At 35.7% G+C, this 17,152-nt stretch overlaps 1 protein-coding gene across 5 annotated transcripts in view; it reads right to left on the bottom strand.

The window, feature by feature from the left end:
• The window catches only part of LRBA (LPS responsive beige-like anchor protein), a 412,475-nt gene that overhangs the window by 101,398 nt on the left and 293,925 nt on the right, over window positions 1-17,152 (bottom strand). For all 5 annotated transcript variants that reach the window (XM_054203497.1, XM_054203494.1, XM_054203495.1 and 2 more), the window contains 2 exons: window positions 10,237-10,377; window positions 8,940-9,059 (listed from right to left, as the gene is read on the bottom strand). In XM_054203497.1, coding sequence (XP_054059472.1) covers window positions 8,940-9,059; window positions 10,237-10,377 — 261 coding nt within the window. The remainder of the gene's footprint in view (window positions 1-8,939; window positions 9,060-10,236; window positions 10,378-17,152) is intronic.

The following is a 17,152-nucleotide window of genomic DNA, read 5'->3' on the forward strand; positions in this document are numbered from 1 at the left end:
CAAGCAGCAGTTGCCCCTTTTTACATGCCCGAATGTGTAGGAGGGGCTTTCACTTCAGGGACAGCGAGATCCATTCCCACCAGCACTTCCTGACCAATATTCCTCTCCTGACCACCAACACTTTCCGACCACTATTCCCCTTCAGCAGCAAGGCTTGCACGGAGGCATGCTCAACAGGAAGCATACCGCAGAATTCATCTCGATAGAAAAGAAATTGTTTACAGTGAGAATTATCGTTCACTGGAACGACCTCCCCAGTGATGTGGGAGAGTCCCCATCACTGGAGATTTTCAAGATGGGATTGGCCAAGTTGCTAGGTAATCTAATCTAGGCTCCCTTTCCCACGGGAAGTTGGACCAGATGATCTTTCAAGGTCCCTTCAGCCTGGGCTGTTCTGTGATTTCATGAAATGAAGCGCACTGTGCCTGCCAGCCAAAATGCCTAGCAGGGTAAAAACATTAAAAATGTCACTGTCAAAACATTCTACATTTTTGTCCTTGTTCCGCTTTTCTCCAAAGTAAACAACCTAAAACCTTCAACTTTATATCACTGGTCCCATTTTCTAGATCTCTGTTCCTTCTCCTTTGGACTTTAGCAAACTTGTCCATAATTTACTCGAAGTTTATTTTTTCAACAGCTACACAAAAAGTTTGGAGCAGATATTAAAAGTATTTGCTTCATTTTAAATACAATTATAGCTGGGTATAAAAGAAGTAGACCATAGATATTAGATGGAATGGTCTGATCCATTCACCCAGATGTCTATATTTTTAACTACTGCAATTCCCACAGATACATGGACCTGACTGACTTTAGAATTTTGGGGTTTTTTACTCAGAAAAGTATTTTCCTGTTATGGATCTTGGCACAATTTTACAGAAAAACAAACCTTTCATGAAAACCAAAGATCTGCTAAATATGTTAAAAGTTTTGCTACTCCAGACATACAGTTTACGATTAAAAATCTGAATTACTATGTACCCGCTTCTGAATTTTGCTAGTCATTGCTTTTGGACATCTTTGACCTTGCTACTAATATGACATGCGACATGAAGTTTCTCCTATACAAAGGTAATGTTGCCAGTTTGGCAGCAAATTTATTCCTTGTAACTTTTGAAACTCCCGTCTATTAGATGGAGAAGTATAAAACAATGCAAAGCATATGTAGGAAAGCTTATCAGGTTACAGGGTGTCTTAGGCATGCTTATGTTAGGCAGCCTGTTTCAATAAGCATGAGTTGCCATCTTGCAGAGCTTCAACTTGTTTTTTTAATACATATTTTAAAGAAAGTCACGAAATTTGTCATCCTCCAGTTTCTGAATGTTCCAGCAGCTTGGAACTCTAGAGTTTCTTGCCTCTAGTACCCAGGTCTTGAAGACTTGAGGAATCCCATGCTTGAAGGAAAAAATTCATATTGAAAACATGTGACCCAATAATGACTTGATAATCCACACAACAGTCAGAAACTAAGCAGCATCTGTGACTGCAGGTAGCACTGCCAGTATTTTAATTTTGTGATATATTCTATTTATATTTGGTTACAGATCTAACTTGTCTACCATAACAAAGATTTCTGCACAGAGTTTGTGGTTGTTTGGATAAAATATATCAGGACCCATAAAGAGGAGCAGGTTTAACACTCTAATAAAAAGAGGACCCCATAATTCCTGTGGATACTCAAAACTTCCCCTGGATGTGCTCCTTTCAGTAAAAGTATGTGAAAAAACATGTGAAAGAAAAAGAGGTAAGATGTTGCTTCACTTTTGACAAAGACCTCTGAGACTGTCTCAGCCTCCCATGACATTCTTATAAGCAGAGTAGAGAAATGGAGATGAGATTAGGTCACAATAATGTGGGTGTACCCAGACTGGAAATCCATACTCCAAAAGCAGTCATCAATAGCTCACTGGCCAACTGGGAGGACATGGTAATGGGTCTGCCCTGCTCCTAATACCAGTCAATAATCTCATTAATGACCTGGCATAGAAGGTGCAGTAATAAAACTCCAGATGACACTACGAAGGCAACATAGCTGTTCGGAGGACAGCATAAGAATTTCAAATGACCCTGAAAAACTGTATATATGGTATTAAAAAAAATCAGTAAAGTACTATACTTGGAAAAGAGAAAATACATGCAAAGAGCAACATGTGTAGCAATTATGCTGTTGTAAATACAATGATAAATAAATTTATTGCAACAAGTTAGCCATCAAACCAGAAATATAAACTGCTTCTGAACAACTATGTGCAAATCTTCTCATTCATCAAGGAAAAACAGCAACACAAAAGAACAGGCAGGCTTAACTTCTGTATTCCAGACCTTACTCCAAGCCCCTAACTGAACTGTATTTCTGTTAAACACTGCCAAGCTACCCATGTTTGCTGTTTATACAGTACTAACAAAACTAACCAGGACTGTTTGCACTAGCAATGTAAACTAAGAAGTAACTGAGTTAATGAGCATGCCTGTCTAGTACTTTAAAGGTACTAAGTGGTACTCTCACAGAATTGAAATACACTTAATAGTCTTCAGTGCAGAAGATTTAACTTAAAAACACATGGTTAATCATTTAAAGGCAACAGTGCTGAGGTAATTGGGGAAAAAACAATGCCAGAGTGGTAGTGAGACACTAGCAAACTTCCAAAGGATTTTTAATTTGAATTGTTTAAATAAATGGATAGGGGAGAACTAGGAAATTAAATTTTATGCAACATATCACCTCTTGAAATCAAAATGTGAAAAGTTCAACCAAAGGTTATACTACAGTGCAGCATTAGTTTCCTGCTTTGATCATTGATCCAAGGCTTTCACAGGATATTGACAAAGATTGGTTGTGACCACACATATGCTTTAGCTTTCTCTGTTGAAGTGATACCGGCCAACAAGAGTTGCTTCCAAAGCTAGCTCCTGTTAGTCCTCCTGGTAACACGTGATGCCTCCAACTAAGATTAACAATAATCTTACGACAGCAAGCATCAATAACTACATACATTCTCTTCACATGAGAAGCAAGGAGAAATAATTTCCTGTAATCAGCTCAACGGTTCTAAAAATTAACATTTTTTTTCATCTGGAATAGGAATAAACCCTTCTTTTTCCTTTCTGCCCCCTATTCGCTTTGGCCTCCCACTTTCGAGGTCTTAAAAGTGGCTTCCCAAATCCTTTGTACTTCTATAAATCCATGCATTAAACTGCTAGGTTTTCATCAGTTGCAGAAGTATCAGCAGGAATCCAGACAGCTTATGGTCAAAAAAATCCTAATATTTTTTAATCAGCCACAATAGCCAACTACGTTTACATTCTCAGCCCATCAGAAACGCAAGGTAAAACTTAAAACCCTTTGACTTGTTGAGAAAAATGTGTTTGCCATGGATTGAATGGTATGGACAGTCATATACCACAGCAAAATCATTTCCAAGTCCATCTATACCTACGTTTTTGAGAGATTTCTCCCTCAAGTCATTCAATCTATCTTAAGTCCTTAACTAACTAGTGACTCCTCTGAAATAAATTTTGTTCTCCACATCTCACTTATGAAGACATCTTTTATAGCTAAAATAATTTTCTTGTTCATAAGGCTGCTCCCAGAGTGAATCTACTGGTGAACACAAACAAGCTCTACATTGTCTTTAAAAAGGCCACGTGTTTTTTGTGCTTACGTGGCAGCCTCCCCATCACAGCTAGAACTGCATTCATCTTTGAAGGAGTCAGCTGCTTCAGAACAAGCGCACAAGAAAAAATTCAAAGTTGAAATAAAAAAATGGATTAACATTTCAAATTAAGTTTGAAATTAGACTTCTGTCTTTTGTCAGAATACTCATCCACAGTACATATATAGTTTGACTATTAAACCATATAGTGAGACATTCTTCTTAATTACATATTGCTCAACCTCAAACGGATCACAATGAACATAATAATACCTTAACACAAGTAGATTTTTTCACCTTTAAAAACATTTAATATTCAGACCAAAAAGCAATATATCAACCCCACCTGAAACACTGGAAAGGGATGCAGAAAGATTGAAGAATTTAGTTAACGAATCTGGTAAAAATACGAGACAGAACAGTAAAATGTAACCTACCTATGAAATAAAAAAGGGAAAATCCTAATTATTTTAACGCATTTAAATGTTTCATCACTCAGTCAAACTGACTGGCCCGCTGCACAAACAACATTCAGGATGTATCTCATAATTCTGTCAAAGATAGAAAACTGTTTCCTGTGGAGGTGATAGGTTAGAACATAACGTAGAGATCTCTGTATGAAGACTTTCTAGAAGATCATTTTTTACTTAAATGCTCTTATTATTTGCTCGATACTATTATTTTTTATCTCAGCTCTGCATAATTTCCATGTAAATGTAAAAATGAAAATTGTTTTCAAAACAAAACATCTTTTCCAGTATGCCAGTTGCATTCAGTTAGGATTGGATTCTAATAAGCATACTGAAGATGTAGGTTTAAAAATATGTAATAAACACATTGTAACACACGACAATGTCTCTTCAATGAGAATCCAAGAAAATACATTCCTTATTAAACATTTTGTGAAAAAAGTAAAGTCCCCGCTCAAGAGCTGAATTTTCTTGAAAAGGATGTGAGATAAAATCTTAATTTTGCATGCAACTGCATAGTCTTCACTGACAGGCATGAGCTCTGCTCACACAATACATTCTTACACACAATGGAGCTAAGAGGAAAAACACATATTGTTTTGGACAAAATCTTGGACAAAATTAAGACAGTCCAAAAACATGTTGATATTAGAAAAGAATGAATAAATCAGATGTCAAAGGCTTTTGAATAACCTTTGAATAATCATTAACGTATTAGTGTTTGCAAATTGCAAACTTCAAGGAAATCCTAGCTCTTGCCAGTAAGCAGCACCTTCCAAGTTCTGAAAACAATCAAAAGAACATACGGCTATCTATTTTTAAGAATGTTTGTTTTGCTAACATCAAGTATTTCTAGTACATTACCATACAAGATGGTTAAAATGTAACTTCTAGGGTTTTAATCTATTGAAAAGGAGGTGGATACAAACTAGACAGCTTTTCTATTCACAATTTCTTTATTAATGTATAATTTAGAAATGTTAAGACTTCCATAAACGACAGTAGTTGACATGGGCTTTCTTTCCTTTCCTTTAATTTTATAGACATCATCCCATTGACTCTAGTGATGCAGAAAGCAGTTGTCCAGTCCGGAATTATAAGGAAATAATTTCAGAATTCAACTTGAACCAGAAACTGGCATTTGCTTGACTACAATATTGTATGCTAAGGTGCAAATGATGTGCACTCAGTCCTTTCAGAACAGACCATGAGAAAGTACTATCATAAAATGATTACAGAGAATCATACTCCAAGATTACAGGGAATAATTCTAAAATTTATGGGTGTCGTGTTCCATAATATTTGTTGGCTGTAAAGTAAGTGGGAAAGGAACTCTAAAGGAACAATAAACATTGAAAACCCGTGATTTCCCCTAGCGGGGACCAAAATCAGAGGGATCTGTATTCATTTAACTCCTTCCCTGTCTTCCTCCTCCTTCCTTCCCGAATACACACATGCATGTGAACATGTACATACATTGTGCAAGATAGGTAAAGAAAACATTCTAGCCGGCCATGGAAGTTACTACGCATGAAGATGTATGCAAACAGACATATGAAAACAGTAAAACAAAGCATACCATTTAAGTAAGACTTCCGTCATTAATTTCATGACAGCAACATCTAATTTAATTTTCTTAATTAGTTAGTAAATAATTCTATTTACAAGTCTATGTACACAGTAGGATGTTACTATTAACTACAGGAGCACATAATAATCTACTTTATTCACGCTCTTTGGTGCTTTTGTCAACTAAACACATTCAAGCACTAGTAAGCTAACACGTTGCAATTCTACATGTAGAAGACTTCTAGAGGCATATGGGACACTTCAGCCACGCATTTCACAAACACTTGCAAGGTAGAGCAGAACAGAGTATCAGGAAACTTAGCTTTCACTGCCATAGAGAAATATTGGGGATATAGGTATTTCCAACAAAGATGGTTCTGTGCCTTTTCAAACTTTTTCTTTCCTAATTCTTTTAACATGTCCTGTGGGAAACCTATCTCCTCCCCCTTCCTGGCTGCTCATCCAGTCTCATGAACAGACTCCTCTAATTAATCTCAATACTCACTCAGATGATTCACGGCAGTATAATGTATTTCATGGCAATTCACAGAGTCAGAAAGCTGCAAGCAACTTCAAGAGGCCATCCATAACAGTAGGGACGCCTCTAAAGGCAGCACCAGCTTGCACATACATCATTTCCAAAAGATATCTAAGTGTTTCTGGAAAACCCTCGCTACACTAATTGCCAGGGAAGCATTCATTGGTTTTATTTGTTCTTTTAGAAAGGTTACTTTCACATCTAATCGAAATCTCCCTCATATTTAAGTCCATTCATTCTTATTCTATCCAGCATGGGCAGCAGAGGTTTTTCCTTTCTTTCTTGCAGCAGTCCCTATGTAATAGAAGACTCTTCAATCTTCTCTTCTTTAGAAGAAAATCAAGCATAGCTACTCAATCTTTCATTGACTTTTATTTTCAAGACGTTGCATTGTTATCATTATTCCGGTGTCCATCCTCTCTAACTAGGCCACAATTATGGATGTAATACTCCAGATAAGACTTTATCAAAGCTGGGCAAAGCTCAAGATTTATTTCATACATTTTGAAAGTTAAACTATGTCCTTCCTGTTGATGTATCTTCTACAAAATGCTATTCACCTTTAGTTATACCACAATATTGTTAATTCACAGGCACCGGTGATGTACTACAACCGCACATATTTTTTTTTGCACAGTAGATTGTTCCTTGTGTTATATTTGTACCTAATTGTATGAGAATCTGCATTAAAATTACAATTCTTACTTTGCCCCAATAAACTTAATCTAAACTTTTCTCAAACAATTTTACCTTTCTGCAAGAAGTGCTTCCAATTCCACTACACTTCCAGTACCTTCCAACCCAATATCAAGGGAAACTGAGGCCTAACCTGTTATTATCAAGAAGAATTCCACTCAATACATCTTCCAATTTTAATAACGAACTACTGGTAACTATTCTTCAAATACAGCGGATTCTTTTAGACCAAGTTTTCCTAGCTCACTCATGAGACATCAAAAACTAAGATCATCATCTGCTGCCTCTCTCTTTATAAGGTCTGTTACTTTTTCTCATCAGAAACTGTAATTGCTTTGACATAATCTCTTCTTGATAAATATGTGTTTCATTTGCTTGTCTCCTTGTTATCTTCCTAGTACTTAAACATAGTCTGATTATTTGTGTAAGTATGTTTCTGTGAACTGCAGTTAAACTCATCTCATAATATCTTGGTTCTCTTTTTTTTCCTCTTTAAAAACTACATACTTCATTTGTCCACCACTGCTACCTTTCTCCTCCTCCATTTCTCAAAAAAAAAAAATGCACTCTGAAATTTTGTCTGCCGGTCTTCTAGGTACAAGAGAATGAAACTTATAATGACCAGTCAATTTGAAAAAATCTAATGTGTTTGTATTTTCTAAACTGTTGTTTCCCAATTTGATATGGACATTGTATCTTTTTATAAGTGGTATTAAATCCACTAGTCACTGATTGCCATTGATTCTTTTGGTGGAGGCTCACAGATGCAAGAACAACGTTACTTTTTAGCACTATTAGTTGACAATTTTCTCATTCCATTAATCTGCAAATCAACCCTTTCCTTAATTGTATTCTCACTATGAATATAGTTATACAATGATTTCACATTACTTATGTCTCTTGCTAGTTACATCACATTCTTGAGTTAGCCTCTGATTTTCTTCACATTATACTTGTCCACCCTCCCTTCCATTAAAAAAAAACCCAGACAATTCTAATATTACTCATTCTTCTTGGATTTGAGGTCAACAAAGCTTTCCCACCACTGCCAGCATCCTTGTCTCCTTTGTTCTCCTCCCCAGTTCAAAATATTCCTCAGATCCCAGATTCTATTTGTTTACCTCATTCCTTCCTTCAATGGCTACCTACCTCAACCTCTGCCCATTGGCATTTTTATGTGATCCTGCCTTACTTCTTGACCCACTTAATTCTAGGTCTCCTTCTATACAATGACTAATTACCAGATTAATTTATCTTCTATTCCCACCTACTTCTTGTTTCCTTGCCAGTTTCCAGACCCAGTGCCGCTGTTAAGATATGTTCAATATCATGCTAAATTCTGTGTTTCATCTTAGTATCCTCAGACACTGGCTTTCTGTAGCCCTCTGTTTCTCTATGCAGGATACAGTCTTTCCGGCAACTGCTTCCAGATTTCCCTCTCAGCTCTTTAACCCTTGTCTACATCATAAGACTAGTTTTTGCCCCTTCGGCACCTGTTAGCACAGCCTCCTGCTCCTGCTTGTCATAGTCAAACAAGGAAATAGGCCACTGCAGAAACTGCCCAAATCTGAGGCTGGATGCCTAGAGTCAAAATTACATAAAGTAATATGAATATTAACTGCAAATTTCTTATCTGAGTGGAGCAGAAGCATGAACAGAGTATAAAACTTAGCGGTTAAAAATCTATACCAGTTTCTACTGACTTTTCAAAGACGTAAAACTTGTGCAGACAAACAAAAAGGGGAACACATACCTGTAGCACAAAGGCCAATTTTGCCTTATTTCAGTCTCAGGCCTAAAAATGTTTGCTAAAGTTTTAGAAAAGAATTCACTGAAATACTCTAACGGAAGTAAAGCCATGTGTTATCTCCCTTGCATCTTTTGGTAGGATACGGTAGGATAACTCCCAATGTTCTCCCATCCTTTTTTCATAACCTGTGGTCCTATGATCACAACTACAATAAAGGCAGATGCAGTATAAAATATGTTAACACCTTTCAGCGAAGTTTTTACCTTGATATCGGAAGTGTCGCGCTGACTATTGCGCCATGCTCTTGAAACAGATGAAAAAGTTCTATCTGCATGATCAAACTTCCCACCTTGTAGATTTAAGAAAAGCGTTGTAAAGGGTTCCTAAATGGATATAAAAAGATTAATTAAAAACAGCAATGCATTTCTTTAGGAATTTCAGGGGAAAAAAAGGGATTTATTATTATTTTGAAGTGTGGTTATTAATGATGCTATTCTTCTAGCAGACACAATTAATTGCAAAGGGTTAACTCTATTATCCAAGAATGAGAAATACAAACTGATGCTTATTTGTTCAATACATGCTTTTAATTCCTACTCCATGCATATATATTCAAATAAAGAAAAGGAAACAAAAACAAAAGAAAATATTTACAGGCTGGAGGAGAAGCTACAGTCAGTTGTGACACCAATTGCTCTTGAAAACATGAAAAAGCTCAATATTTTTACTTTAGATATTTTTTAAACTAGCATGTAACAAATATAACACAAGCATTTTATTTTGTTTGAGGTAATCTATTAATATAAAAGGTAGCATTCGATACCGATAGCTTCGTGATTGTTATTGTTTAATATGTAATTTATGATTTAGGAAAGAAAAATGTTTGAAAGATTTAAAAGCCTCCTCTTAGTTAAAGAACACTTAAGCACATATTAGTGGATAATTGCTTGAAATTAGCTAAGCGCTATAAATTACTTCAAGGATTTATGTATGCTTGTACATTCTAACAAGCTTTAATTAATGATGTGCTGCTAATGCTTTCCCAAAGAAATTGCTTTCTATGAGATAAATCGCCTTTCAGTTTTATACAAAAATGCATTGTTTAACCAATATATTATCAATATGTAGCATCTCCAAAGTTACTTCCATATAAATTGCAGCAGATTTTAAAAAATTAATTATTTACATCACAGAATTTCATGATCATGAGAAACCAACTCATTTACACTCATCAGGAGGTGAAAATTGAATACATTCAGTAAGAACCACAAATGTTCAGTACATGGCCAAGCCAAAATACGCAAGGAAGGAAAGTTAACCACGTTTAAAGTAGTATAAGAATGTACACTAAAAAGCAATTTTTAAGGAGAAAAAGTTTTACTGATTTGAAAAGGACGTAGCATAAAAATTAAAACCTTCTGCTCTAATTTTGGACTACATTTATCCTACGCTACTGATTACAGTTACTAGAACTTTTTGAGTACTCTGCTGTGCTATTAAGTTTTAGTTTATGCATTCCTAGCTATTTAAAGGAAAAGCGTTTTTAAAAGATATACTTACAATTCTTAATAACCACGTGAGTGCAAAACTTGCAGTTGAATAATGTGTGCCATAGTGAAATTTTGGAACCTGATCATCTTCCCATGATTCGTATCTCTCAGCAAAGAAGGCTGCTCTCTTTGGGTTCAAAGCTCCAATAGGCTATAAGGTTTGTAAAAAATAAATACATTAAGTAAATAAAGATAACATAACCTATTATCACATCATGCTCCCCCTGCTTTTTGGGGTAACCAGAATTATCAGCATGCCTGGAGAAGACTGGGTTTGGTGTTTTGCAAAAGCTGATGTTGGATTCTGTAAGCACCTGAACAGACCTGTGTATTTCAAACCGTGTACACGCCCACGGCTGGTTGGGAAAAAAAGTCTCTTCCGCATTCATACAGGCTTCATTTCTGTTTCCTACTGATTCAAGTCAACGACTGAAAACCACTTCCCAGTGGAATGTCTTGGAGAAAGAGTTGTTAACTTGTGTGCCTGTGGATATGTGTGCGTGTTGAATACACTATCAAGCAAATGGCAGGTAGCAACGAGAAACATCTTTGGATATATTTTGGGGAAAAATAGTCACCAATAGGGTGGAAGAATATTAACAGTGCACTTGGAATTTTGATATTACTTTTCTTGTTTTTGTGCTTTCCAAGACAAGTTTACTTAATGGATAAAACTTGAAACTTTGAAACACAAATAAAATAGCAGAATTCCTATATAAAAACATTGATATAAAATAAATAAATAACATATGCATGACGAAAAAAGCCTGTCACACTTTCACCAACATTGTTATTCTTTGTTCAGTGCTTACCTAGGGCATAAACACCCAGGGACTTATTTAAATGTAAGAAATATAATATTTCGTTATCTGTAGCCATATGTATGTATAGTTGTATATCCATATCTTCAGCAGACTTTTACACAAAGGATTTCAAAAAATGAATATAGGTCCCATAAATCACGGAGAAACACAAAAGTGAATTTAGCCATTCCACGTGTAAAATGTTGTAAGAGGTCTAAAATATCTTTGTATATACATGTAAAACATATACACAGTACAATTTTCTATAGACATGGGGGCACGCTGTTTGTATGTTATTAATGTAAATGATGCCCATCTGTACAGACAATGGATGCATTCAAGTATAACTGAAGAACAAACATGCAAAAATATTTTCTTCTTTCTGTTCTGCAAGAATAAACATACTTCCGAATACACTACAAGGTAAGGAAAAACTTTAAAAGAAAAGTCCTTGAACAAAAGTATCCGTAACCTAGTCATTAATTCAAGCACAGTTCAAGTGAAAAAGTATGTCTGCTCTTCAGATTATTAGTATTCAAGTACCTGCTTCTTTGCAGCTCACGTGAAATTTGGCACACAAGCTTCAAAGTATTTTCTCTTCTAGATTAGATCTATGAATGACCCAGGACCTAATCTTACATTTTTTACTTAGAGTGGCTTTCACATTGCAGTAGGATAAAAAAACATTTTAGGTTAATTACTATTTTTGCAGTTCACTAATTTGAAATATAACCCTTTAAAAGAAGTGGTTCCTGTATAAAAGGATTTTTATCTGATTTAGCAAATTTATTCCAGGGAAGAATGAAACTGACTCCAAGTCGTCTCTTTGTTGCAAGAACCATTTTGGAATCTCCATCTGTACCGATTTTCCCTAAAGACTCAGCTACGCTTGAGGGAAAAAAGAAGAAAGAAGGTCATTGGTAGACAAATTATATAAATTAAAAATAGAAAGAGTGTTGTGCTGCATGGTTCTGTGACATTTTATGTATTATCTTTATCTGTCCCTATTTTTATTACTCTCCAAATGAGTATAGCCCAGATCAATAGTTATAGAATTACATTCCTTGAATATAAAGCTAAACCCAATTAGAATTGATTTCACTCTCTTTTCAAAAAAAAAAAAATAAATATGGTATCATGCAGAGATCCATATAGCCAGAATCCACAGTATTGATTTTGGCTGTTATTGTTACAGTTGGTTTCTGAAGCCTGCAACAGGACAACTATCAAGACATGTCACATTTATTTGCAAGCAAATAAAAAAAGTCCCCAAATGAAAGAAAGCTTAGGGAGAAAAAAAGAACCGTGGAGCTGTGCACTGACAATGATACACTATCAGCTTACTCAGAGAAGTTACAGTGGGAATACACACATTGAATTATACATTACACGAATGCACTGATTTATTGTGGTAATAACATCCACCTCATTAAAAGATTCTGCTTTGCTGCAGTTGGAGGGCTACATATTGTTTACTGCTATAAATTAATGGCAGCGCACAGAAGACTGTAGAACCCTTCTAACAATAGATCTGTAATGACAGTGCTGTATATCACAGCTTCCCCAGCAGCTTCATAATAAAATGGAGACAATGTATTGGGCTAATACATTCTACCAGGCAGGCCCATATTTTTCTGACAACTGCTTCTAAGGATGAGGTGATTCTACTGTGTTACACTGCGCTGTGAACAGTTAACTACGCTTGAGCTACAGAATAAAGCACATACAAGGAATATTCAAATACCCTCTGACTTTCAGTTCAGTAAACAAATTAATTGAAATTCTGTAGTTATTTCATATTTCAAAATTACCAGGGAAACATGATTACGTATTGGATTCCCTCCCTTGTAGGTAAACGCCAAGGGAAAAGGAATAACTCCAAACTAAGCTATACTAGAGGTAGCTGCGAGACCACAAATTTACACTACTCAACATGGTTTCCCTATGGCTACAGACCACTACGGAAGAACAAGCTGAAAAGCTTTAATATCCAGAAAATCCAGAATATATTTTCTTTGCAGTAGCTTTTCAGAGAGGAAAGTTAGTTCACCAATTAAAAATACTCATTTAGCGGGGGGAGGGGGAGGGGGGGAGAGGGAAGAAAAGTAGAGATAGAACGATTTCAAGTAGCAAAAACAATGGATGAGATTACAGGAGTCAAGATGAAAAAAATAAATCACTTATGGCTCCTAAGTTTTCAAACTGTATTGAAAAATGAATAACGCATATGGTTTTCAAGTCAGAGTTCATTCAAAAAAGGGTCCAAACTGGAAGAATTAAGAATAAGGAAGTTTTTGTTTTCTCTTTTCCAAAGGCATGATCACCTGGTTTTTGCCCCGCAGTGGTTGTTATAACAACATGTGCTACAAATAAGAAAGTTACAAACTACTCTTACAAAAAACCAAACTCATTTGATATGAATTTTTCAAGTGCTGTCAAATCTAGGAATACCTCATAATAAATAAACCTCACATTTTGACCAAGAACTGAATATAGTAAATCTCAATCTTTGGACCAAGCTTACTTGCTTTCTTTGAGACATGACAAAAAAAAAAAAAAAAAATGGTTTGTTGAAAAATAACTGAGGAAACACACTGACTCTCACCATCTACTGCTGTTAAATATGTCCAGACACTGTGGTGTACAGTTCTATTTGTTGGGTCTTAATCTTACTTTGTGCCAGACATTGGAACAGCGGTCCGTCTTGCCTCCATTTTCAGAAGAGGCCCTGCTGCCCCCAACAGAAGAAAGCAGAATGGTCCCTGCTCCTCTACATAGGGCAGAATCTCTCCTGGATTCTGGCGCTCGTGTACAGGAATACCTACACGTTTTGGAAAATTGCTAATGACCTAACATAAGCAGACCAAAGTCTTATAAAGAAAGAATTACAATATGTTTATTTATAGTTACACATTTAAGAGAAAAAGAGGTGCTTTTTATTCCTATCTAATGTGTTTTCGTTTTTTTAAATAGTGTTACTCCAAATAAACAAACATACCCTGTTCTTACCCTCGCTGCCTTTTGTTATTGGCTTTTACGCAGGCTTCTGCTGTTAAAACAAACATTGCCACTTTTACTGTCTCCTATCCATTGTAATACTAGGAAGAATTTTTAACTCATTAATATTCAAAATCCATGAAAGACTACAGTACTAGGGCAGTAAAGTGCATTTAATAACTGCAAAAAATAAATAGTCAGGATACCATAGTTTCGTCTTCACCGTTAACTGTTACCTCTTTTGGTGAAGACGGCAATCTTAACAATTACTACTGTAAATCAGGAGATCTGTGCCAGTGCCTGTACGTTCTGAACAGCAGGCAGCTCCAGAAACGAGGTCCATGCTGACCAGTGCAAACAGAAAGATTTAAAACTTAATGAAAATACTATTCTCTGAAATTCGTATTCAGAACTTCTTCACCATGAAAAAAAGAAAAAAAGGAAGGAAAGAAAATGCATAAAAAAAGAAAAAAGACCAAAAAAATGGGGGAAAAAAAAGAAAAATGCTTTTTTCTTGTAATTTCTTACACTGTTTTGTTACCCACATCTAACCAGGTATTTGGATTCCTGTGTATACAATTGTCTGCATCATTGAATTATGTTTTGTAGCATCCTTGCCAAGTATGAAGTTTGTTTTTCATACGTTTTATTTTCAAGATGACTATCTGGTTTTCATTACTGGTATTTTTAATATATTCATTGGGCTTAAAGGACCAGGGGGACCATTAGGTCATCTCATCTAGCCTTGTGTTTGTATGACAAGCTATTAAATGCCTTTCCATTACATGATTTTGAGCCCAACTGTTTATACTTGCTTATAGCATGAGCTGTATTTGGCCCATCTGCTTTCCAGAAAGGCATCTGACTCTTGAGTACATGGACAATCTGCTATTTTTCTTGGAAGTTTTTTCTACTGATAATTGTGATCCTCATTCTAAAAAATACATACTTCAGTTTGGTTATGAATTTACCGGTGTGTTACCAAAGAAATCCTACTATGCTTCTCTCTGACATATCACAGAGTCTCTACTTACCCAGTATTTTCTGTATATAAAGATACTCACAGACTATAATTAGACTTTTTAATAATCAAAAGAAATTACGGTCTTCCATTTTAAAGGCATTTCTTCCAGCCATAAGATTTCTCTGCAGTCTGCCCACTTACCAACGTATTCTAATATACAGATATCTGAAATGTGGTCAGTGTTCCAGCGTTAGTCTTTTCACTCTCATAAATATGCCAAGTGCTGTATACTCTGCTGCAATCTAACCACAACTGCATTTTTTGAGGATTGCTTGTCTAATTACTTTAGGTATAACTAACACATAATTAACTCCCAAACTAGCCAATCCTTGTAATATTGTCGGTGGGACTTCCTGATCATCTGAGTAAAACTTCTTTTTCCCAGACAGAGATATAAAGACAAGACGCAAGGGTTTAATTATACCCAAACTTTATTAACGTAGGTCAACTGGGAAATATCTGGGAATAAACTCATATAACGTAGATCACTACTCTTTCATCTGTCATTTTTGTGTTTGAGAACAGCCGCAAAATGCCATACGCTCCTCTGAACATATTCTCACTCACTGTTAGAACTCACCATTCTTCTTCCCAAAAAACTGAATACTGCTGTCTTAAAAATTAGGTCCCACAACTCCCCACCTTCTTCAGAGGGCATCTTACCTTTAATCAAATTCAACTCAAATTCATTAGAGAACTGTATCCCAAAGAAAACAACAAATGCAATTATCTGCTGAACTGTTTGAACTGCCCTCATTGATCTAAACTGGTCCTTGAGCTGCTCCGGGAAAGATTTAAAAAAATGGAAACAATCTACCAAGGAGAAAAACAATCCTTACCAATTCGTTCCCAAAAGCACTGGTTTCACAGCAGACACCCAAATCCTACATCAAAGACTAGGCTATGGGGGGGAACTATGAATTTGAATATCAAAAACTGGCTGAAGCCAAAGGGACAGAACTTTTGTATTCTTACCCAGTGAGCATTTAGGTGATACACAATAAGTTATGCTCTGAATCTAAACTGATTTGCTATTTTTTACTATTAATTGTAAATCATATTTTAGTCACTTGTAACACTCAGGTTTTGAGAACTTCAGCACAAGCAGCTACTTGAATTTCATGTGGTTTCTTAGCAACTACGGAATCCTATGGTCAAACACTTTTTGTATATGCAATGCCGAAACTGTGCAATAATTCTGAATACTAGTGAGTGTACTCTACCGATTTTGACATCAAAATATGACATCAGAAAAATTCATATAGCTATATATGAATACATATTTACACAAACATATATATGAATATATATATATATATAGTCAACACACATGTCTGGTGAATTTGTTGAGTAGACATCCTCTGGATAGTTGTTAATGTTCCATCTAGTTAAGTTTTTTCCCCTTTAGAATTGGCAGGTCATTATGCTCATAGTTATAATTCTAATCCATTATTCTGAATATAAGTATTTCAAATAATTATGATACTTGAAAATTTGTACAGAGAAGGGAAACGAATGGGACGATAATGTAAAGCAAGTTCTGAAGAATACTTCCTGTTCTTTTTATGTCAACCTAAAACTAAAATCATTTTCAAGTATAGATAAGAGCTGCAAGCAAACAAGACTTCATATGGTTCACAGAGAACAAACAAACCAAAAAAGTGCCATGATTACCCTAGTTACAAAGCAAAGCAAATTATACTTTCTCATATAATCAAGTTGCTAGACTCGTTGCTTCAGGGAGCAATGAAGAACAAATACAAATAGGTTTTAAAAAAATAATGGAAAGACAACTAGACCACCAGTCCATCAGTGACCACTAAGCATGACTGTCTAAATGATTTCTCCAGTTCACAAAGTAGTTAAACTTCTGGTTGCCAAACCTGTGAGGTTATCTGAAGGGAAGGACAATGCTTTACATGCCCTCTTTCTTTTCCTTTTTCAGTAGGCTCATGCCACTGGCTGTTCAGAGAGGCAAGATCTTGAGCTAGATGAGCTTCTGGACTAGCTCCTCTCTTACAACTTTATATTAAATGACTCAGCATCTTCCCACATATATAGGCTGGTGCACATGATACAATAAAAGCCAGTCAAGAGCACTC

The sequence above is a fragment of the Rissa tridactyla genome, chromosome 5 (assembly GCF_028500815.1).
Source record: "Rissa tridactyla isolate bRisTri1 chromosome 5, bRisTri1.patW.cur.20221130, whole genome shotgun sequence".
NCBI classification, from domain to species: Eukaryota; Metazoa; Chordata; class Aves; order Charadriiformes; family Laridae; genus Rissa; species Rissa tridactyla.